Source organism: Pelmatolapia mariae, linkage group LG7, assembly GCF_036321145.2.
Source record: "Pelmatolapia mariae isolate MD_Pm_ZW linkage group LG7, Pm_UMD_F_2, whole genome shotgun sequence".
Taxonomy (NCBI): domain Eukaryota; kingdom Metazoa; phylum Chordata; class Actinopteri; order Cichliformes; family Cichlidae; genus Pelmatolapia; species Pelmatolapia mariae.
Window position 1 is genome coordinate 62,228,580 of NC_086233.1, and position 23,832 is coordinate 62,252,411.

A 23,832-nucleotide genomic window follows, 5' to 3' on the forward strand; every position below is an offset into this window, starting at 1 on the left:
TTATTTTCCTGGCTCCAACATCCTAAATGATATTACTTTTTTAATGCAACTTTCTGCAAAGAGAAAATATTAGAAAATTTTCAGATTAGAATAAAATGTTTTAGTCGTTTAAAAAGTGTCGCTCAAAAGCAAAAGTCCTTGAAAAGGTCTTTATCAAACATTCATCTTTCTTGTCTTTGATGAGAAAGTGACTTTTTGGACTGAACTTTACTTTTGAGCATCAGTAATGATTTGTGACGATGAGCTACACAGACATATGAGAATACTTTATCCCCCGTAGCTGCTTTTAGAATAATGGTCCATACGAGTTATGATCACTGTTGCAAAACGCCATTATATACTGTTTATAATATCACTGTGTCTTTACCTACTGAGTATACAGATGGATAAAAAAAACTGTAAAATACAGTATATTTCATCGTGTGCATGTAAATCTTAATTCTAAGGCATGAAAACTTGATAGGAAGCCACAATAAAGCAAAAGAAATTGCCACTGAAATAATAGAGAAAAAAAAAGATAAATCTTATTTGAAGCAACTGGATGAAGTTGAGTTTCAGGCAGTAACCCGTTTGCCTGTGGGGGTTTTAATCCCAACTTTAATCTAGATTACATCCACATCTGTCATGTCCCTGCGTGCCTCCACAACCTTCTTGGACCCCATGGTGCTGCAGGCAACTCTTCTCAGTAAAAGAACTCTGAGAGGTCCAAAGGCCACAACGGGATTAAACAGAGTGAGATGAGGACAGATTTATTCCAGACACGAAGATCAACAATAACCAGAGATTTTGGGACTACATTACAGAGATCGCTGTCTTAAAAACATTAGATTTGTAGGGAGACACGGCTCTCTTCCACAGTGCTGTAATTATGCATGTGAAAACGAGAAGGTGATGTAAGAAGCGGATTGCCACAGAATTCTTAGAATACTTCTCTGTCTGGCAGCGACAGCTGTTTCTGTTTCTTCTTCTCAGAGTAAATGTTCAGCAGTAGGACTCTGATTGAGCATCCCAGGAGAGCAGAGATTAGACCATCGTACCAAGGAAAAAAATACAGACCAGAAAAGGGATTTCTCTCAGATTACTAGGAGAGCTTTTATTTGGAGCGTTGCAAAGTACATTTCATGGTTTTGGTGCTCACTCTCTCTCACTCACGCTCGTCTTCATTCAAATAAAAACACCTTTTTTTCCTCCACGTCCGTTCCTTTTGTCACTGATTTAGAAACATTTGGAATAATTATGCAATTTCTTAATCGTTTACCTGGAGTTTATATTTGAGAATGGAGAAACCATTTCAGTCCAAGCATAGAAATATACACAAGAGAGATGAATCGTATCATATATGAGACAATCAATTTGTTAGAGCATGGCTTCAAGCTAGTATACAGTACGAAACACACTGAGGTCATACTGTAGGCAACAAATTAAAAAGTAATGAGAATGAAACTAAAAGTTGCAGTCAGTATTTTCACAGTGGGAGGAAAAGCAACTTTGGATTGAATATTGCATGTTTATGGACGCAGCCGTTTACTAATATGGCTGCAGAGGCTTTCTGGTCGGACAAAACGAACCATCCGATTTAAAGGGTTGTGTGTTTCTCAGCGCGGACACTTTTACTCCTTATGAAATCCTTGAAGAGCAAAAGAAATGCGTAATGTTTGCTTAATCTCTTTTTATCCAAACAATGCAGATGCCCTCAGAGCTGTGTAGATAGTGAGGTCTTTTGGAAACAGTACTTTCATCGTATACTGCACAGTCACATCTTAGAGGTCAGTCTGTGCAAATGCAGCTCAGAAAGCTGCTGCCGGAAGGCTGTGATTATTATTTCCAGCAGCTTCGCCACCTTTCCCTAACAGAGCCAGGGATTCCAGCGAGTGCACATTATCCTTGTCTAGATGCATTTTAGGTGGAGCCGAGTTCTCACCGCCTCCATCACCTCCCATCTCCTGTGGCTCCCCACTGGCAGCGGCAGCTGCAGCGGCAGCCACGCACTCCTCTTTGAACAATCGGTCATGTTCCATCTTGAGCTCTTGGTAGGAGCGGGAGAACATGTGGAAGATGGAAGTAGCAGGGAAGGCCATGATGAGGATGCCACTGAGGATGCTGCTCAGTGCGACCACCTGTCCCGGAATGGATCTCGGCACCATATCGCCATATCCCACTGTCGTCATGGAGATAATGGCCCACCAGTAGGAGGCGGGAATGCTGGTGAAGTCGTGGGTACCTGTGAGCTCGCTCTCAGCCAAGTGCACCAGCGGGGAGAAGAGGGTGACAGCAACGCAGAGAAAAAGCAACAGAAGGCCAAACTCCCGGGTGCTGCGTCGCACCGTCAGCCCCAGTGTCTGCAGGCCGAGAGAGTGGCGAGCCAGCCTCATCACGTAGAGAATTCTCAGTGCTCGCAGGATCCTCAAAACCAGGCCTAGCTTGTCCAGGTAGCCCTTACCTCCTCCCGGCCTCTCGTGTTCCAGCTCTGGGTCTTTCTCTGTCACCACCAAGGAAACGTAGTAGGGCAGGATGGCCATAGCGTCGATGATGTTGAGCGGCCCGCGGAGAAAGTCCAGCTTGCTCTGAGCTTGAATGAACCGCAAGATGAACTCCAGGGAGAACCAGGCCACACACACCGTCTCTATGATGAACATGTTGTAGCACTTAGATGAACACTCGCCCTGAGGTGGAAGAGAAGGCAAGGCAGAGAAATCGAGGATAAGAGAAGCAGGAATTGACAGGGAGTAAGACAGATGGTGAGAAAGGCACAGGGAGGAGAGAAAAATTCAGAGGTCAGATAATCATCTTTGGTATTCATTAATTAATCATAAGTTACAGTCGGTCAGTATGCTAAAGCTACTGCAGCTGCACTGGTGGGTTATAAAGTGACGCGATCAATCAATTATTGCATTTGGGAAGACCTCAAGGATTAATCCTCCTTGGGAGTGGCGACAAAACACAATCAAACTTGTGTGCCCTCCAACTACAGTGTCAACGACGAGTAATGCAATAATAAAAAAAACTCCTCTAAAAGAATAGTGGGAGTGGGGTGTGTTCATGACACTGCTGCTAACTGACCCTCGTTTTCACACACTCGTGCCATCACACAGATGTATTCCTTACAGCTCTTTGTCATGTGACTTTGAATATATGTTGTTCTGAGTATTTGCTACAATGTTTCTCTTAGAAGGGCAATTTCTTCAGGCAACACTTTGTTGTCGGTTTCTGACTGTAGTAAGAAGTTTACCAGAGAAATATGGTAAAGTATCCCCTCTGTGAAGAGGAGACTTTGCGCCCCGATGATGGGGAATCATCAGAGTTTTTTATAATGTTATGAGTTATTTGGTTTTTACACAGTGTACACAGGCTGAATGTGAGACTGTATTATTAAGACAGACACTGTTTATGTCTTCTCTGTGACATTTCTTTCATCAGCCTCCCCCCCATTTCTCCCCACTTTTCTCATTGCTCACTCTCTACTTTTATCTGCACTGTGTCTCATTCATTTCCCTTCTATCTCATGACTTTTTTTCTCCTCCTGCAAGCCTCTCCTTCATCCCTCTGCCTCCATCTCCACCTTCTCATCATTTATTCTTCTTTCCTCCTGTATCGCCCTCTTCGGACTCCCTCCCCTCTCATTCTTCATTCTGTGCTCGTCCCTCACACTGCTCTCCTTCTGCATTAAAGCCTTCATTCATTCATTCATTCATTCATTCAGCGTTCCACTAAGTGAAGTTTCGTATCCGTCATACACACATACATCTGTTTACTTCGAGTTGCATTTATCACTTGTGTCCTCTCTGCCCTTTTCACTCTTTGTAATCCCACTGTGATGTTTTGCCTTTTTGCTTCATTCCTGCAGAGTGGCTCTGCATATTTTGTAATGCTGGTGTAGGAATATGTGTGCTAAGATGTTGTGACTCTCAAAGACGTTCCTTTGTGCAGGTTGCATCATGCAGGGATGCTAGCAGTGATAATAGCAGCATTTATCCAGTCTATAAAGCAGGACAGTCTCTCAGCTCTCTGGCATGAATCTTAGTTCTTTGAAGTTCAGGACAAATTTGTCTTGATGAGACAGTTTGTAGGTTTTATGCTCTACAATCCACATTTGAACAGGTCTAAATATTAACGTTTAAATGCTTGCTTTTGAAAAGGATGTTAATTTTATTTGATTTTATTGTATTCATGTTTTATATATAAGGCCTTTCATGGCAGATGTAGTTCTTTTGATCATTATTTTTAATGGACAAATACTCATGCAAGTAGCTTCATGTTGCTTTAGATTTACATCCAGTACGACTTTAAGTGTGCATATTGTAGCATAATGCAGCATCAGCTTCTTTCAAGGCTTCGCTGAGTTTTATGGTGTTTACACCCAGTAAAATATTCAAACCCAAGATTCCACATTTTTCTCTTGCTGCATGGAAATAAAATTAAGCCTGACCTCTTTGCTATCTTACGGTAAGTCAAATAGTTTTACATTGCAGGTTTGTGAGTTTGAAAAATGTTTGATTTTAGAAGGAACTGACCCCCACTGTGATGAAACTGTAAGCCTAAAACAATACGTATGAGGCTTCATGTCTCCCAGGTGGCTTAAAGTCTCTATGTGACGATTAAAATCGATCAGTCTTTGTTTTCCATTTTGAGACTAGTAATTAAAGATTTCAGTCACTGTTTCAGTTTAGCTTTTGAATTATGCTAATTGCACCAAACGGCTTTCTAAATGTGAGGATTTCTAGGAAAGAAATGATGTAAAAGTTGCTCAACGTGATTCAAAAACAGATGAATACACTTTACTCCCGACAATCGTGATAAACATGAACCTTTAATGGTTCCTAGAAGGAGGAACAGGGCAGAAACACATTTAGTGTATCATTAACATTAGTGTAGTTAATATGTTAGCCAAGACATCCTAGTTTCCACATCCAGCAGGCAGGCAACATGATCGCTTATAACTTTCTTTTGGTTTCTCAGCAAAGTCACAAAAACTTTGTTTTATTTTGGCCTTTGAGTTTACAGCGACATCGCTCTTAAGCTGGTCATTGCATCATAATATTTCCAAGAATTTATGACATGTTTAACATCTCATATTAAAATGTATTCAGTAAAGCTGCAGCCCACACAGTTAAAAGTAAAACCACAATGGCTATATGTGACTTCTCCAGAGGTCTGAAGGACTTACTGCTTGATATTTTTTGCTGAACTAAAGGAAAAGACACAGCACAGCAATTCATTACCTAAATATTAACCAAATATAAACCTTTAAATTTCTCAGTTTCAGGACATTCATCATGTTTTTTCTGTCTGATGTCTAGCTCTGTGGTCTCTCCTGTATGAATCTTTAAGGCACTTTCTGTCACAGTGTAGATGTTCTGTCTGACACAAGCACCTTCCACTCCTCGCGGCTCTTTCTTTCCCTGACATTAGGCCTATCGCAGCTTTGTGCTCTCGCTCTCTGCAGAATAGACCATTTGTTATAGCTCCAAGCCTTCTACTTCTGTTTCTCTGCCTTTCAACTACAGACACAATTGTGCACACAATAACCTCCCACAATACTAACTATCTCCCTGACCTTATCTCCTCCGAATGACTCTGTGGAACTAATGCCAGCAACAGCACATTTCAGCACAGACACCATTCACCCCAGCAGCTGTCTCACATGGGGCCTCGTTTTATTATCTGTATTAACACATCCCAATGTCAAATTAAGACAAAGACTGCAGTGGGGGCAACGAACACTGAGGCATTCTAATGGCAAGGACATTTAAAATGAGCACACAGGAAAATACATTATTATTATTAGTATTATCATCATCATCATCACCATCATTAGTAGTAGTAGTGGTATTATTATTGCAGCTTTCCTTATATTTCGGAGATAAAAATGGCATTACTGAGATTTCTACAGAATCCCACAGACATGTGGGACACAAATCAACTCGAAGTAAATGAATAAAAAGAACTTAATGACAAAATGAACAATATGTATGATGCAAAAAAATTCTACCCAAAGGTCGAGCTGATCTGAACTGAGTTGCTATTTTGCACTAGATGTGGGCTTTTGCAAAATAAACACATGCATGACAATATTGATCATTATATTTTGGCTGAAATGCCCTAAAAGCAGCCCTGCACTCAGCCAGAGCTCATTATATGTGATTACATTCACACCTTACAGTTTATTAAACATTTTTAGTTAATACTTATGTATGATGACGCTATTTTAAAAATGTAAAGTATGAATCTTAGGCAACTTGAGATACTACACTTGATATGTAATACATTATTTTGGTATTACAATGTGAACACAGTGTGGAGAGAAAAAGGTTTCAGCTGAAAATGTCTGTGTGACCTTGAAACTTGTCCTTGTTTTGAATATGGCAATAAAAAGGAGAAGCCAGATGCTACACTATTAATATATATAAGCATAAAACAATTACAGCATTACAACCTATACAAAGTGATCCAAGCTAATGTCTGCTGACCCTTCAGCCTTCAGCATAGCTGCTTTTCTGCATGACTGTTTTTCTGTCGTCTCTCTAAATAAACATCTGGCTTTTACTGCGTAATTATGACAACTTGCAATGTGCTACACAGTGTTTGTGTTAATGGTTAAGCAGATGGTCCGAAAAATTCAATCAGCTCATGATGGTGTTTTTCTCATTCAGGACAAAGGCAGCATTTCTGACCCCTGCACTGGTTCATCGCCATCATACTGTTACTGTTGTGTCAGCATCAGTTGAGCTTTATATTAACGTTGGCAGCTTAGCATCTACCCTTTGCTAGCAATCCGTCACTGTGCAGTCAGACAGCTACTGGCTGTGGGGTCGCTCCGTGTACCGTGGGTTTGAAGTGTAAATGTGTGTCTCTATTGTTGGACAAGAGAAAGCTTCTATATCTCTGAATTATGAATGTTTTTTTCACGTGTGGATCAAATAAAGCTGCACATTTTCACTGTCTTCAAAAGATAATTAGGACAACTCTTCTCTACGCAACTGTCATGATGCTACAGCAACTCAGGAATGTTTGCTTTTCTAACCACTGCATGATTATAAACTGTGGTTCATTCTCTGACTCCTTCACAGTATGTCCGTATAACTCTTCATTCCTCTTTCTTCTACATCTCTTGGGGCTCCTTCTCCCACGATGATCCTGCAGTCCTGCATATCAAGAGGTACAGTTGGAAATGGGAGCAAAAGTAAAGATTCTGCCCATCAGTCAGCTTTACTGTGCAGCAGACCTTGAACAAACTTTGCACCACTAAACACTTTTCCTCTATGCTGCTTTACTGACCTTGCCCTCACTTTGAACGCTCTAAAGAAAAGCTGAATAAAGGAGTGTGTGGATGGACAGCAAGGACAACCACAAAAGACACACAGCTGTCCTTAACCTGGAACTGCCAACATCGAGCAATGTGTTCACTAGTCATATGGACATGCACGCATGCACACTGGGTAGAATATGCCGTGCGGACTATATGCACCCATTAAATTGCAAGAATCCTTGAGATATATTGTAATAAATAAGAGCCTCAAACAGCGAGCTATTCTCTATACAGTATGACTCCTTACACTGAGCACCTTACCACAGACATTTGTGTCAGCATAGAGTTGCACGGTTTTATCTTCATATGAAGTAGCTGTAAAGCCTTCAGAATTATCCATCACCGATAAAGACCAAGAGATTGTTCATGCACGAAAACCCCAATAGAGAAAAATGAAAGTGAGAAGGTGGCTCGGAGAGATACGGGAGAGAAAAAAGAAGAATAGATGAAAGGAAAGTGGGTGGCTAAGTGGTGCAGAGGGAGAGAGAAGAAAGGGATTACAAGCAAAGTTGATGAGGAAAAGAAGAGGTGACATCTGAACCATGGGGACCATTTACAACTCTGCAGCTCTATTCTCTCTCTGTCTCTGTCTGTCTGTCCGTGCAGCACATGGACACACAAACATCCACAAATGCAGAGATGACAAATTTTAACAAAGGTTTTTGCTTTCAAGCTTGTTAGACTCTCTCTTTCATGCCTGCATGCACACAGACAGACACACACTTCTAGTAAAGTCTGTCTGTAGCCTCCAGTTTCAGTACAAACTGCTATAAAAGCAATTTAATGTGATGTCAGTTCCTCATCCAGTATTTTAAATTGTTTAGTGTCCCATCAAACTATAGGCACATCAGGCGCACACAGACACACATACACACCTTCAGTAGACGAACATCAACTTTTATGATCACAAAAACATATTTTGTGCAAGTGTTTTATTTTTTATCTGTAAGAAAATTATAAAAATGTGTCCTCAGAACGTGGAGTTAAAAAGAAAAAAGCAAACTATTGACTGCAGTGTGCACTGGCTCACTCTGAGTGTGTGTGGGAATGCAGCGTGACACAAAGAGTGACTGCTGTTACGACAGGACTGAGCTGTCTTGTGAAAAGGGAGTTGGCAAATGTCATGTATGTAACCTCAGGAAATTAAGCAGCTGCTGCTTGTTTGTGTGTCACTGTCACAACTGTTTTTCTTCCACATCCTACTCTGTCTACTTTTAATTGATTTTTTGGGCTGGCTGGTTTTTCTGGGGAGTTTTCCCTCACCGGTGTTATTCCACACCTGTCCACCAGGTGTCATCTGTGTGGGCTCCTGTTACACAACTCTGCATAACTGTGCCAATGTGCTTCCTGCCTCCACAGCTGTCCCACATCACAAATTACTTTCTACATGCATAAGTAGAGCTGTTTTCTCAGTTACAAGGTTGTTTGCAGTACATCTGTTAATTATGCTGAGCTTTTGTTTGTGGAATTAAGTCTTACCATTTGGCAGCCATCTTGGCATCGTAGACATGTGGGTAGTTTTAGTTTGTTTTTTTTTCCTGTATACCTTATTAATCCCCTGTGGGGAAATTACTCTCTGCATTTAACGCATTCACTCAGTGAAGCAGTGGGCAACGCTCTACCTGCTGATATGAGTTATGCACACATGTGCAGTTTCACAATATTGTGGCTTCATTAACATGCGCAAATATGATCAGCATATCTGTAGGTCTGGTAAATCCTACAAAGCACTCACCAAGAATCATGTTCTAGATAAGGTCAAGCAAAAAGAACTTTTACCTACAGTTATGGGGAAAAAAGAAAGAATTCAAATGGATCTGTGCAGTCCTGTGAAAGCTAAGGGGAAGTAGCAGCCAGGTGCTGCTGATCAAATGCCCTTGGTTAATTAATCATCAGTGCGTGAAAACACCTTTATGAAAACTACATGTTGGCAATAAATGTGTCTTAACAAAATGTCATTCAAGGTCAGAGCGTGTAACGCTCAGAGAAACTGCAAAAAAATAATAAAAACCCAAGAGCCACATCTCAAACTCTACAGGCCCCAGTTAGCATGCTAAAAGTTAACATTCGTGACAGTGCAGTTAGAAAAAGAATGAACAAGTACTGCTTGTTTGGAAGGGTTGTCAGGAGAAGGCCCCTTCTCTCTAAAGACAATATATAAAACTGTAGCAGAGGTTCCATCTGATCAAACCACAGAGATGTTCTTCACACAGACGGGAACTAAGTGGAGATATTTGGCCATAAAGCACAAACACTGTGCTGCACGTTTAAGACCTACTTCCTTTTGCTTACAGTTGTAGGCTGTGCTATGTCCTCCTGTTATTTACAACCCATTCAAAATACTGTTGTAAAGAAGGTGATACCAGGTTACCAAATCACTTTAAAACTGAATTATTGAAAACTCAAATGAAGCAAAATCACTCAGGGGAAAGAAATTTGAAGCATTTAAGGTCATTATTGTGTTTTTGTATTTGGGCAAAATAAGCTTCTATTCACAAGATTTAAAGTCATATTTGAGACTCTGCTAATAAATAGATTTTTAGCTTTTTATATCGAAATCATCTGTGAAAATTACTAAATATTTTCAGATTAATTTTCTAGCTCAATAGTTTGAAAGCTCAACACACCACAGCTGAAGAAAAGCTGACAAATTCTTTTAAACAGACAAAACACAAGCAAATATTTTGCATTTTTATTAATCAGCTCTTGCTGCATTTAGACAAAAGGAAGCAAATTCAGAAGAAAATGCACCCAACAAAAATTTAAAATAGAAACCAAAGATGGAGATGGGCTCATGGCAGATATTAGATATTTGGAACATATGAAACCGGAAAAAAAATACTCTTTCTCTAATTACCAATTTAATCTTTGAATAGTCAGCCTATTTTTTAATGCAGCTTGCTCTTATATTTGTATTACCAGATCACTCTCAGGGAATCTCAGGGACTCTGTGCATCTTTACCTGTTGCTATAAGTATGTATACAGTTTACAGAGACACGTGTGTCCCAGTTCATATGATGCAACTCTTAAATGCATTTTAATTTGTGCATTTTGTGGGTTTATAAATATTTTTGATGTCAAAATATTATTTTATAGGAGGAAGTTCATGTCCAGTATGTCCTTTATTTTATGAAGGCAGACATCAAACCGACACCTGTTCTCATTCACCTTTTGAGCACAGCAGAAATATGAAGGCTACTTGGCATTTATGGAAGTGTGTGTGATGCATCTTTGTTGCATGTCTTACATTTCTTTTTAAAGGTCATCACAAAAGCATCAAGTGATTTTAAAATTCATAAACTGGCAACATCGGGTGAGACACTTTGAATTAAAAAGCAGAATTTGAATTTAAAATGTGTTAAAGGGGACAAAGGTTGGGAAATGGCTCCCATGCTTTGCTGTACTTATCTATGCTGTGCGATCCCACTCTGGCATGGACAGGATAAACACCTCATACTTTGCTGTTCTCTCAATAATCCCACTTGGCAGCCATGCGGCACATCCGACGGAGGGAATGCAGCTCATAAGCAGATAGGCCGTAACAGGCGTGGAATCTGCTCGGAACTGATACGTTCAGAGTACATACAAGCCCGGGGAAACAAACAGGGAAATGCATATGCATGCTAATTGAAAGTGTTTCTACAATTATTCCAGTTGCAGTGGAATCTGATTATTAGCATTTACTGTAACTGCAGACCTTATGGTCTGAGGGTCTGCAAGTTTCGAAAAGATCTAATATCTGCCATTTTAAAATGACAGTGCGTGTTAGTAACAGCTGCATACACAAACCGCCGACTTGTGCTCATCTGCACCAATGTCAAGTTTTTCTTTTTCCCTACTTCTCCGGCCTCTATTTCATTCCCTCTAATCTGCAGCCACCTGCTTCTCTAAAGTCTTACTTAGTTACTTAAGTATAGTAACCCTGAGTAACTGCCAGACTCGCATCCTGCTGAGGCAACCAACTTTACACACCAGCAACTATTTATGCTCTCTTTGTGTGAACTTAATGAAGGGGGGGAAATCATCACACACAAAGCACGCATGCTTAATTTTGTGCCTCTGTTGTTAAACACACAAACAAGCTTATGATTGATGATAGTGCTTTGTCTTCTGAATTTGGCCAAAGGCAGAGAGAGTACACACACACACACACATGCACACTAGCCTTGGTGTTAGGTCTGTGCATCTATTACATTATGTTTCACATCTCAGGTGTGCAAGTAAATCATCTTAAACTAAATTACATGCAGGGGGAGCCTTTTGTTGCATTATGCTCACACAAAACTTATCAGATCGCTGTCACTGCTGCTCTGAGCTGCAGGGGGAATTCATTCATGCTTCCGAGTCCAGATAGTCAAAAACGTTGGACTCCAAATCACAACTCCCCCCTCACAGACAAAAAATGTCTTTGTTGATTCACATAATGGAATTTAGCACAGAAGCAGGAGACACGCAAATAACCGGTAATTCTTCTGAGATTTTACACAGCCAATACTGGTTTTCAGTGAAGCTGGACATAAAATGCCAGATAAGGATCCAGACTCAGGCAAAAGAGTGTTTTTAGTTTCAGACGCTTGGATCTCTGACAAGCAGTAAATGTTATACTCTTTCCTGGCCAATCGTTTCTTATTTCTATTGTTTTATTTACTATATTATATGTAAACCTGTCTCATAGATCACATGAGATGCTACCTGTTCCATAGCAGGTCAGTGCTACAATATGTACCCATCCATATCACAACACACCGGTCCACTGTGTCCATTTCACGGATGCAGAAGTTGCAGTAAATTTCAGTAATCTGCAGTATCAAGCCAACATGAAAATAATCACGCGAAAGCATTTAAACAGACATTATACATATTAGCCACCTAGCTTAATCGATTCTGACGATTAAGGATCCTGGAATTAATACACTGACTCCCCCTGCTGGTAATGCAATTTCTGCATGCGTGTCCATTTCAAACTTGGAGGCAAAGCGTGAAAAGGACACGGTGGACTCGCGTGTCTATTACACGTTTTGCTGTGATACTGGGTTGACCCATCATCTGTCAAATATGAGATGCCATTCTTAAAGGCAGCTATGTGATCGTATTATTAATGAATGATCTTCAGTGCTGCCCATAATTTAGACGTGGAAGGATTACTGACAGTAATTGCTTCTAGGTTATTATTCCATCACTGAGGCTCTGTTGAAGATGACATGAATAGAAGGTCATTTAATGGACTCCAAGAGTGATTACACACCATTACATAAACTAACTTTATCTTAATGACATTAGAGTTCAGCATATCAAATGCAACATGCTACGCTATAAAGAATTGATGTCTGAAAATAGATCTTTGACTATGCTGCAAATGCACAGTCAGTGTCAAGGACGTGTGCTTCGTATGACGCTCACCAGAGGGCGGGGAGGGGTGGGGGGGCTAAAAATGCTAGCAAAATAATATGAAATGAGTTAGGTTTGCTCTGCCGAGAATGTGTGTGCACACATGTGTGTCACCTCTTTCTTATTTACCACTTTGTCTGAGACAGCTTCTAAATACTGAACAGCTCAGCTGAGAAAACAGAAATAGGAATGCAGATGGTTTAATCTCTACCACTCGTCTCTTACTCCTCTATTACCTTCTTCTCTCAAATACATAAAGCGATACTTTATCTTCCTTCAGACATCACAAGACTCATTATGTCAGTTTTTTATCTCCTAATAAAATAAGAAATCCTTCTCGTCCGCAATCAACAGCCTGAGCAGGCTCTGTAATTCAGTGAGACTATTGACCAGTCTCTGTTTGAGAAGACGTGGATGAATCAGAACGCTCAGTGTGGCACTTAAGCCACGTAGTCTGTCCCTCAGTCTCAAGATACTTGTGATTGATGTCCTGGGACGTAACTATTGAACAGCAAATCCAACTCCAGTTTATGGCATTAAGAACATAAAATGACTCCCCAGGCCAGAAAACATCTGAATTAGGCAAAGGAGAGCAGATCTGTCGAGGCTGTCTGAAAATACTCCATCAAACAGTGAGAACATCAAAGACTTAATTCCAAGCGACACTTAATGACAGGAACGTATTTCTGTGATAGACGGATGAAAATGAATACCGACAGGTTTTACTTTGAAAGTACAAATAAAGTGCGTCTTTGTTTCATTTGTAACATTTGAGCAATAACATGTAATTTCAAGAAGGTTATCGATATATGCTGAGACCTGCTGCTCTTTCTGAGTGTTGCTACCATAGATTTGACTCAAGAAGATTACTGGTGTCTAAAAACGTTTTCATGAATAAGCAAGCCTCCAAAAATAACAAGTGATCCACTGAGATCGTCATGTCTTTTAGCTCAATATGTGACACTGATGGAAGAAAGTGGTTCCACTCCAGAGGGATTACATTAGGGGGCCACAACCAGAACGTGAAGGTTAATCCAAAACAGTAAAAGTAAAGACACAAGCAAGAAGTAAAGACAACATCAGAGCATCATGTAGCTGCAAGCCGTAAGGTACAGATGAGTTTTGTTACTTTGTTATTTATTAGAATAAATAACACCAAAAATATCACCTGAAAAATAACGTGAATCGAGTTTTTTCTCAATCTACACTTGATTATAATCTCAAACAGGATTAAGTGAGAGTGATAATCAGAGAAAATGATTATTTTGTCCATTCAGCCTCTCGATAATAACAGCAGCGACAGATCTTTTGTGAATAGCTAGTTAGTGAGATGATGCTACAAAGTTTTAGTTCTGTCAACGTTTGAGCAAGAGATTATAAAACACAAACTTTGATTAAAAAAATCTTTCACTGCATCAAACATCCCATGAACTTTATTTAACTAAATCTATGCTATAGTTTGAAATACTTTTTGTAAATAAACACTGGTATCCATCTGTGCGTACAGTAAGTTCATTTGGAGAGCCATTAGCAGTTTGGTAGCCCAGTCTCACTTTAAAGAGTCACTGACAGTTCGCCTCAACTCATTTCATTTATATTGCACTAAACCATAACAACAGTGACCTCTAGGTGCTTTACATTGTTAGGTAAAGACTCTACAACAATACAGAGAAAACCCAACAATCAGATGTCCCCTATGAGCAAACACCTGGTGACAGTGGGGAAGAAAAACTCCCTTTTAACAGGAAGAAACCTCCAGCAGAACCAGGTGAGCCAGAGATTAACAGTAACAAATGATTAAATGCAAAAATACAAATAAATAAACATGAAGAGAGCAAAAGTAGGTAAGTGAAGAAGAAATGCTCAGTCCATCTTGGAAATCCCCCAGCAACTTAGGCCTATAGCGGCATAACTAAGGGAGGGTTCAGAGTCACCTGATTCAGCCCTAACTGTAACCTTTCTCAAAAAGTTTTAAGTTTTTAATAGTAAAAGTTTGGGGTCTGTCTCCCCAAGCCAAACTGAGAGCTGGTTCCACAGAAGAGGGGCCTGAAAACTCTGCCTCTCATTCTACTTTTAACACCCCAGGAACCACAGTTATGTTACTATAAATGACCTCAGGAACACTATTACATGCATACTCTAACAACATCCCTGAAATAGTATGGATCTTGGGTACTATTAGGTAGGGTACAGGAGCTTTGGATGGATTAAACAAATCACTTTCATTTCATCTTACTATAAGTTATTTCAGACACGAGCATCTATAGACTTTAATGGGCCAAGAAAAGAAATGGGTCAAAGAAAATGTATTATAATCCAGGATCACTTACTAATATAGATATTAGGTGGCTGACTAATCACTAATCATATATTGATAGTAATTTTTTAAATCTTTGAATGATCATCTTGATATGAATCCTTTTGATTTTCTTTTTTAAAGACTTTAAAAAAATAACTTGTTAATTGTATATTGTGTACAAGTTATATAACAGAGAAAGACCTGGTTTGGTATTAATCTTATAACATTTCTTGTTACTCCTTGGCAAAATATGCAAAATTATAAAATTCTGAAACTGACAAAAAGATGTTTAATTTAAATTTGGATGATCTGCCCTTCAAAGAGTCTCCTTGGGTAACTGTGCAACTCTTGTGGTACAAATGCTATTTTTAGATCGCTCCATGTTCGGGTACAAGCACTTGTGCATTTATGACAGGCTTGGATCTCCTCTGATGTGTTACAGCACTGACCCTTTGGGAGAGGAGCAAGTCATAAGGACTCAGATCTGATAATTAGGATTTGAGGAGTGGCCACAAGAGCAGTCATCACAGTTCAGGTTGTTTCCACCAAACACAAGCATGAGTCTGGTTTCACCTCTGATCTGATGCTGCTGCTTTCAGGTTTGGAGACTATGGACTCTTTAACTGTTTGGATTGGTCAAAACCAGACACTGAGCTCTCGTCACAAACATAAAAGTTAGGTCAGTTTGATAGAGAAGATGATTTTTCCTCTCTGTGGAAGTTCAAGGTCCACAGTAACATTGCCGACACACAAGAGCAAGCTCACAAGGTTGAAAGGAGACTTCCACAGAACAATCAAAAAATACCAGCTGCGCTGGGAGCAGTGCTTCAAATCACACCTTGCCTTTATGTACCTACAATATATTGTTTGATAAAAGATCAATTTATTATCTTTAGTCCAAACGATGCTGTTGGCATCATTTGTATACGAGGCATGAAGCTCAACTCTTGTTCGGTGTTTTTCGACACGGCCGCGATGATCAAAGATGCATTGTTGAATTATATGAAGGTTTCTTGCATCCACTTGCGTTTTTGTGCTTTCTGTCAAAGTGTCACAACTATAAACATCCTGCAGAAATGACATTGATTTCAGAATCACATTGAAAGTTTTTACATAATACAGAGCAGAGATACATGCACACCCACAGCAGGAGATAGAAGGATGAAAGAGTGGTTATCAGTGGGACTGGAGCTGAGCTTTTAGCTCCTAGTGGTATACTGCGTGATAGACGAGATCAGCTGAGGACAGAGAGAAACACATTACATGGACAAAGGGGAGCAATCAGAGGAGAAAAATTAAGTAATGTTTCTTGCCGGGTTTTTTCTACCAGAAACTTCCTCTCTTATCTCCCTAAAGCACATTCTTTCTCTGTCTCGCCTTTTCTCCCTCACTCTATTCAGCCACCTAGTCCACAATCCATCTTTACTTTACGCTATCTCTCCTTCACACTCCTTACCCAAACAGAAACAGGCAGAGAAGCTGGATGAATTATGAGTGGACGAGGGAATTTCGGCCGACTCCGGCGCATAACAGAACAGAGAGACAAACGGCAGGACTACGTGAATTAAAGATGACAGGAACCCTGCCGCTGCCTGCTAGCTGGACACTGCAGATGGAGTTCAATGCAGCTGAATAGTCTGAACCTCCGGAGCATGCAGAGGGAAAAACATGAAAGCAGCAGATGGATTTGTTTACTTGTAGATGGAACTGCCATCCTCTTTCTAGGAATGAGCGCAGACATGCAAACACATGCCTGAGTGAACGCATACACCTAAATGTCCTTACATCCCACAACGTCCTCCCAAAGGTGTGAGATGTCAGACACAATCATACAAACCTCAGATGACCTTATAACCCACACTGCTGCCTCAGGGCATCGAGACAAACACTCCTAGTTACACTAACTCCAGGAAAGAGTTTCACAAAACTTTGCACTGGCTGGGAACACTGTTACACCAGGAATCAATACGGCGTGGTAATTGCAAGTGCGTGTGTACGAGGGAAGGCTGCGTGCAGCCTTTCAATGTCTCCGTCAGTGCAGCTGTGCTTACCTGAGGTGAATAACAAGCAGCAAAACTTCATTTACCATTTACATAAAAATGCTACTGTAATACTACACATCAGAAATATTATTCTATTCAATCTCTGCTTGCTTTTAAGTCCTGCTGTATTTCAGATTCTTTTCTGCTGAACCTTTCACTGTCATCACTGCATAGAAAATAAAGCTACAGCAGCAACTGACGCCACTGCATATTTCCACTTAGGACAATAGTAATAGGTTTGATCTATCACATGCTCTAAAAGGTCCATATCAAATGCATAGCAGCAGACCAGGAGACTCGATCCACTCCTGAGCCAAAGCTCTTGTCCATCTGTGTTCCTATGACTCTCACTAACTGCTGGACTCCTCTTGGCAGGGCTCTCAAAATCCTCTCTTCAGCCTTTACAACTCATCAAGTATTCTGCTGTCGGCATTCTCCAGTAACACCACCCCCTCTCTGCACTCGATCTTTTGGCTGCCTGTGACTGCTCGTATCAAAATCAATACAGGGATGCTGCTGTACACTTCTCGAGGAGTTTCCGTTGAACAGGTGTGTCAACTTACATACATACATCAGTCTGTACATACATACGTACATATGTACTGTCTTGATCCTGATACTCGGTTAAAGTTGCTTTATTGTACACCAGGACTTTGGGCTGAACCTGATAAACAAGGATTATTTTGGACTGTAATTGGACTGGTACTCATGTTGTGCCATAGTGGAGCTTTCTATTACAAGTCTCATTCACCCAGTCACACATACATCCATGCAGAGCTTTGCCTAAGAACTTTCTAACACAGGGGGCAACTCTCATTTCACCAACTTGCCCAAGGATACTTTGGATGTGGGCTGGAAGAGCCAGAGATCGATGCACTGTCCTTCTAATTGGTAGGCAACCTGCCCTACCACCTGAGCCACAGCTGCCCAGTTGTGAATTGTACTGAGCTGCTCTAGAATAAAAATGTGGAGCTGGGAACGAGCATGACAGGTCTACTTCAAGGACACCCGGCATATGAAAAATGATCAAGTCCTGAATGGGGGACATGCTGCTGTCAGAAGTTAGTCATGAGCCAACATAAGACAAAAGAGTAAATGTGTGCATAATTCAGAGAGCGCTGTATCAGTTTCAGTGGATGGCTTCATCGCTATTCTGTGTGCAGTGGTAGTGCATATATGTGTTTTTCACAGCGTGTCTGTTGATTCACACGTGTGTGAGTCCGTCTACGTTGTCACATACAGTACGCTCATTTCATTATTCAGATACTGGACGGGCCTCAGTGAGCAGCTCCGGCTTAATTATTCTGTGCTGCTACGGGTAGACAGATCACACACAGACACTGCAACGTCCCACCAGAATACTGAAGAGGATAAGATGACAGCGAGTTTTATAGTTTAGAATTTTCACTTTTGCAACATCAGCATTTGTCTAAGAAGATGTTCTCGCTCTTGTTTTTTGTTCTCCTTCAATCCAGAGTGGAGTGATATAAAAACAGTTAAAAGCAATTATTCATAAACATGCAATTATGTGTGCACAGACCCCGACTTGCAAAGGGCCAGCATATAGCCTGGGTTTGGGGATCATTTGTTAGGTCAAAAAATTGATGGACTTTATAATGGAATCTATCACCATCACCTTAGCTGCAGCAATGGCAAAATGTTTATTAACCAAATATCTCCATTAAACACATGTAATGTTAGTTTCCAGGAAATAAAGGAAGTGCTAGTGATTATGTCTTGATGAGCCTTCATTCTAAGCAGTCACGATCACTCACATGATAAATCGCTGAGAGCTGCTTTAGGACTCTCTCTACAAAATTGTCATTTATGGCTATTTTGTACTAATCTGACTTGGATTCTGAATCTTCTGCTGCTAATAGCTACGCTTACAGCAGGCCAACACACTCTTGGTCACCAGTGTTGATTTCACTGGCCAGTGATTTTCCTCAATGACCAAAAATAACAAAGACACTAACTAGGCTGAAACGTACTGACCCTTTTCTGAGTGAATAATAATGAGATGAAATATTCTGGAGAGACGAGATCCAATCAGAACTAATTAAGTTCTGCAGGAGACGGGAACTAGCGCCCATGCTCCCTGTGTCTCAGGAAAACGTGATAAAATATCAATGCATGGGAGGACGAGTGGAAATATGGGCACATTTCACATTCAATGTCAAGGAAAAACACAACAAACCTTTACACTTTACATTTTTGTCAGCTGATTCAACTTTAGATCTGGTCTACTGTAACCTTACCATATTTAGTTGACTAAAACTATACTAAAACTAAAAGAATTTAGATGCCTAAATCATGACTAAAACCAAAAGACTATGACTGAACCTAAATCGAAATTGTCACAATCAGCACTGTTAGCCACTCACCCTGTCCTCTTCCTCTCTGAGGTCTGGCATCGTGCTGATACATAAACTGACAACAGTCACGGCAACCATGATCACCGACAGGCAGGCAAAGATCTTCCCTGGTAAGCCTGACTGTGGGTTTTCTACCATATCTCTTAGCCAGTTCATCACTTTTCTGTATTGTGTTTCCTCCACCGTCACCCGCTGCATGGCGTTTTTCTGCCTGCGCTCCTCCCGACGCCTCTCTTTCTCGTGCACTTCCTCAATGCGTGTGTACATCTTCCTCTTGCAGCAGCGCTCCATGTACGCCATCTCCACGCCCCAGTAGGTCAGCTCATCGTGCAGGGAGAGGATGCACATCTCTCGTAGCAGTCGGAGTTTCCCTGCAGCCAAGAAGTTGAGGATAACCCTAAAGGCGGATGGTGAGCGGTCGAAGAAGAACTCCTTGCGGGCTTCATCGTAGTCGTCACAGATGCTGGCGATGTCCTCGGGTGACCTGCAGCCACAGAGGCGGCCAAGTCGTGTGAGGGGAAATTGCTCTAGTGTGCTCCAGGGGAAGGTGTAGCGGTTTCCCCCGACATTGATCACTGCCAAGGAAGCATGGTCGATGGACAAGAGGTCCTCTGGCCGACGGATGAACTGAGCTCTTTGGTAGTACACACCCTATAGCACGAAGAATGAAACGGTGATCATTATTATACAATTTGAGAACTTATTTGACATAAATCTTCCCTAACCGTTAAATTTATGAGCAATCGTGTTCATACCTTGATAGTCTCAGTCTCTGGGATCTCAGTGAATATGTGGTCGAGACTGCTGTCATCACTGACGGACAGATTGCTGAAGTCATGGTTGGCATTGCTGATGATGGGCATGGCAGCATTCACAGAGCACTGTGCTTCGACTGGAGAGTGGACAGCTCAGACCAGATAGCAAAGACAGAGAGAGTCTGCAGACAGTGCCCTCCGAAACTTTTCAGTCTCAGTAAACATCAGTTTTTCTGTATTACAGATGTGAAAAAGTTTTCCTGTTACCGTAGGCAAACAGAAGAAAGAAAAGGTGCAGTGCTGTTTTTCTTTTTTTGGTCCCCAACCAACAGAGCGTCATGAGGTAAAAGGTCCGCAGCAGACTGAGTCTGTGTACCAGACTTCAACATCAAATCAGTGGGTAATCCTGTTCTGAAGCCAGTCTAGCAAAGGCAAGCCTGAATAAAGAGAGCAGGTTAGGACTGATCACTGGCTGATAGCTGCAGAGAATGAGCTGCATGAGTTAAGGAGCCAATTTTGCAGTGCTGGGGTGTTTGGGGAACTGAGGAAGATCCTCTGTGTCACCACAACAGGATTAGGGAGGGTCTAAACCCGTGGTGGCATCATGCAGGCAACTGAAAGAGAGACAGAGAGAGAACTGTTAGAATGAGGCAAGGATGGACTGAGATTAAGGCATATACGACAACACAGAGCAAGAATAGGAAAGACTGAGAACAGACCCAAGACTGAGACACCTAAAGGAGACTGCAGTGCTAGAAGCTCCTCCCTCCTCTTTCACTTCTTTTCAATGAGGAAAAAGACAGTCACATTTGCTGTACTGCTATAAATGGCCCGTTGCTGAATGCATAGGCGAGGAATTTTTCACTCATGTTCACATTGAGAGAAAAATGATCTGTTAAAAGTGGTGATAGAAAAATGAAAGACTAACAGAAGAAAGGAACATTCAGGTTCACGGTATGATTCACACTCAGAGTAAGTTATTGGCCGTGTGCTTCAGTGTCTGTTGCACAGCGCAAGGTCCAAAATGTTTTTCATTGGCAAAACAACTTCCCTGAAACTTACTGGCACTGTTAGCTGTTAAAGTTGCCCAGCATGGTGAGTTGTGTCAGAGCTTTAAAGAGTTATAGTTAATACTCTGATTTCAATGTGAGCTCTGTTATTGTGTTATTTGACATTTAATTGAATTCAACAAACACTCAGATAATCCTCTGTAGTTTGTTTTTGTATCCTGTTACTAACAATACAGCTGCCTTATATTTGGCTGTCCTCCACTTTTCTCTTGGCAGCTTTTGGTGTGAATAAAATGCTACAGTGACATTTCTTCAAATGTCCCAACAGTTTAGATAATCCTAATTTAAATTTCACAGTTTTCTACCCATTTCTAAAAATGCATGTAGGTGCAGGTTGCCGTGCTCAAATCCAACACTCATCCGCCACTGTGAGCAAATAAAAAAACTCTCATAGTTAAGCACAGCATGGGGCCATATGAAAACCAATCCAGACCTCCAGGACCACCAACACTAACACTGCAGTATTGTCATTGTTCTGCTTAGTATTCATGTAAAGTACACACAGGCTTATTGAATGTGTGAATGAAAAGAACAGACACTTGGACGAACTGGATCGTACCCAAGTGCTTCGGTACTTCAGATGCAGGAGGATAAGATCCTGTCATTGAGGAACCAATAAATCAGTTCTGTCAAGGTGCTGGTATTTCATTTCCACCGCACAGGAAGAGGAGAGAATGATAAACTGTAATTAATTGATCTGTAGTCCTAATGGAAGTTCCCTCTTTTTTCCTACTGTAAAGTTAATTGAAGGAGGCGTTTACACTGTTACTATCAGCTAATTTTGGTGCAACAACAGACACAAATCCAATAGGTTAGATGGTCAGTCAGTTAAAATGAAATTCTTATTGTTGTACATTTTCTTTAGAATTCAATGAGTGGAGTTTTATTGAACATTGTGACATTTAGGATTCCTCCAATTAACTTATGAAACCGACTAAAAGTTAAAGTTGTATTAAAATGAGAACATGTACAATTCTGTTTTGTTTTTTAGATGATTGACTCTGGGAGTTTTCTATTAAGTGACTGTGCTGCATGCAGCATTCATTCAGGGAGCTTATGTTATATTCATAGTCAGTCAACAGTGACTGCGTTTGTCAGGAGCTGCTGGAGAGGCAGGGATGCTTTATGTTCAGCAGGAAAATCTCTCTCTCTGTCTCTCTCTCTCTCCCCAACTTGCAAAAGCACACACTGGGAAACATTTTTACGCCCTTATCTAGAATAGATCTCTAATTAAACTCGGTTAAATCTGTCGCGTAATTACGGTCATATAACCAACTCTCGTTTGGAGGATCTTTGCAGAAAAGAAAATAATAATCATCATCATCATAATAATAATAATAATAATAATAATAATAATAATAATAACCCACATTTGACCCCGAAAGTCAAATGTGGTTTGAAGGACATTTTAAAGACCATAATCTTACAATTGATTCAAAACAGCTTCATATTTTGGATACACTTAGTTCCACATAAAACTCTCAAACACAAAGTGTGATCATTTGTCCTCCTCTGTGTTACAGTGTTGGCGAGATAAAAAAGAGACTTGTATTTCATTACAACTTCAGACAAATGTAAAAACTACAAACAAAACCCCTGCAGACGTCGATACAACTTATGAGCACACCTTACCGTCCTCAGCCCCGCGCTCATTTCAGACGGCCGGATCAATTTTGAGTAAAATCCCTCAATGTCGCCTCTCAATTCCTCCGATCATTCAGCGCCACGTCAGGGAGTCAGCGATCATCACCAGCCACCACATGTCACAATAACAGGGACGCCTTTCCGGCATCATCCACTCCGATGGAAGGCGCGCAGACAGTCTGAACATACCGTTGATGGGAAGCGAGTAAAGGTTTGGAGCACTGAAAGTGTCCCGTTACAGCTCGCGGAGCGGTGCTGCAGGAGGAGGAGGAGGAGGAGGAGGAAGAGCACGGGAGGAGGGAGTCGGCGCTGTGGTGCGCAACAGAGGAGACCGTGGATAGCTTACCCAAGTTCAAGTGTGCGTAAAGGTGACAGCAGGTACACAAGTGACCGGGAAAAGGCGACTGTGTGCAAGTTCCAGATTACACAAAGGGGGCATTTCAGCAGAAATGCGGGCATCGGGTGGCTTTTGTTGTCCGCTACCTTTTACACACTGTGTAATTCAAGGACACTGAGGAGATGCTATCCTCCATGTTTCCTACCTTGACCGCTTCACGCGCAACAGGGGGCGCGGTTCGCCCCGGAATTACCTTCACCAACAAATCTGAACTCAAGCTCCAATTCAGACTCAAATTTTGCAGTCAGCTTGTGTTTTATGTGTAAAGAAGACCAAACTAGTGGCTTTAAAGAAAACACAGCAAGACAGAATATTTCACGTTACCTGATTTATCAAGAAAAAACAAAACAAAACACAAACATCTCTGTGCGCCCTGTTCTGATGAGGTGAGCCTGTTTGCGGCTGCAAATTGGACGGTCGAAGAAGAAAGGTGCTGTCTGAGTGAAATTGATTTTTTTATAAATAATTTACTTGAACTAATCTTATAATTCAATAACTGATGGTCTTATTGCTTCCTATAGTTTACTGCTGTTTACTACTGGAAGATTATGTAAA

General features: G+C 41.0%; 1 protein-coding gene across 2 annotated transcripts; it reads right to left on the bottom strand.

The window, feature by feature from the left end:
• Nucleotides 1-524: 524 nt before the first annotated feature.
• kcng4a (potassium voltage-gated channel, subfamily G, member 4a) lies at nt 525-23,372 on the bottom strand. 2 transcript variants are annotated; one of them, XM_063480161.1, is made up of 4 exons: nt 22,869-23,372; nt 20,167-20,780; nt 19,421-20,062; nt 525-2,663 (listed from the first exon to the last, which is right to left on the bottom strand). In XM_063480161.1, the coding sequence occupies exons 2-4, from the start codon at nt 20,272-20,274 to the stop codon at nt 1,788-1,790; spliced, it is 1,626 nt and encodes a 541-aa protein (XP_063336231.1). In that variant the 5' UTR covers nt 20,275-20,780; nt 22,869-23,372; the 3' UTR covers nt 525-1,787. The 2 variants fall into 2 exon arrangements, with proteins under 2 accessions (XP_063336231.1, XP_063336232.1); XM_063480162.1 differs by having other exon boundaries at nt 22,864-23,372.
• Nucleotides 23,373-23,832: the final 460 nt, after the last annotated feature.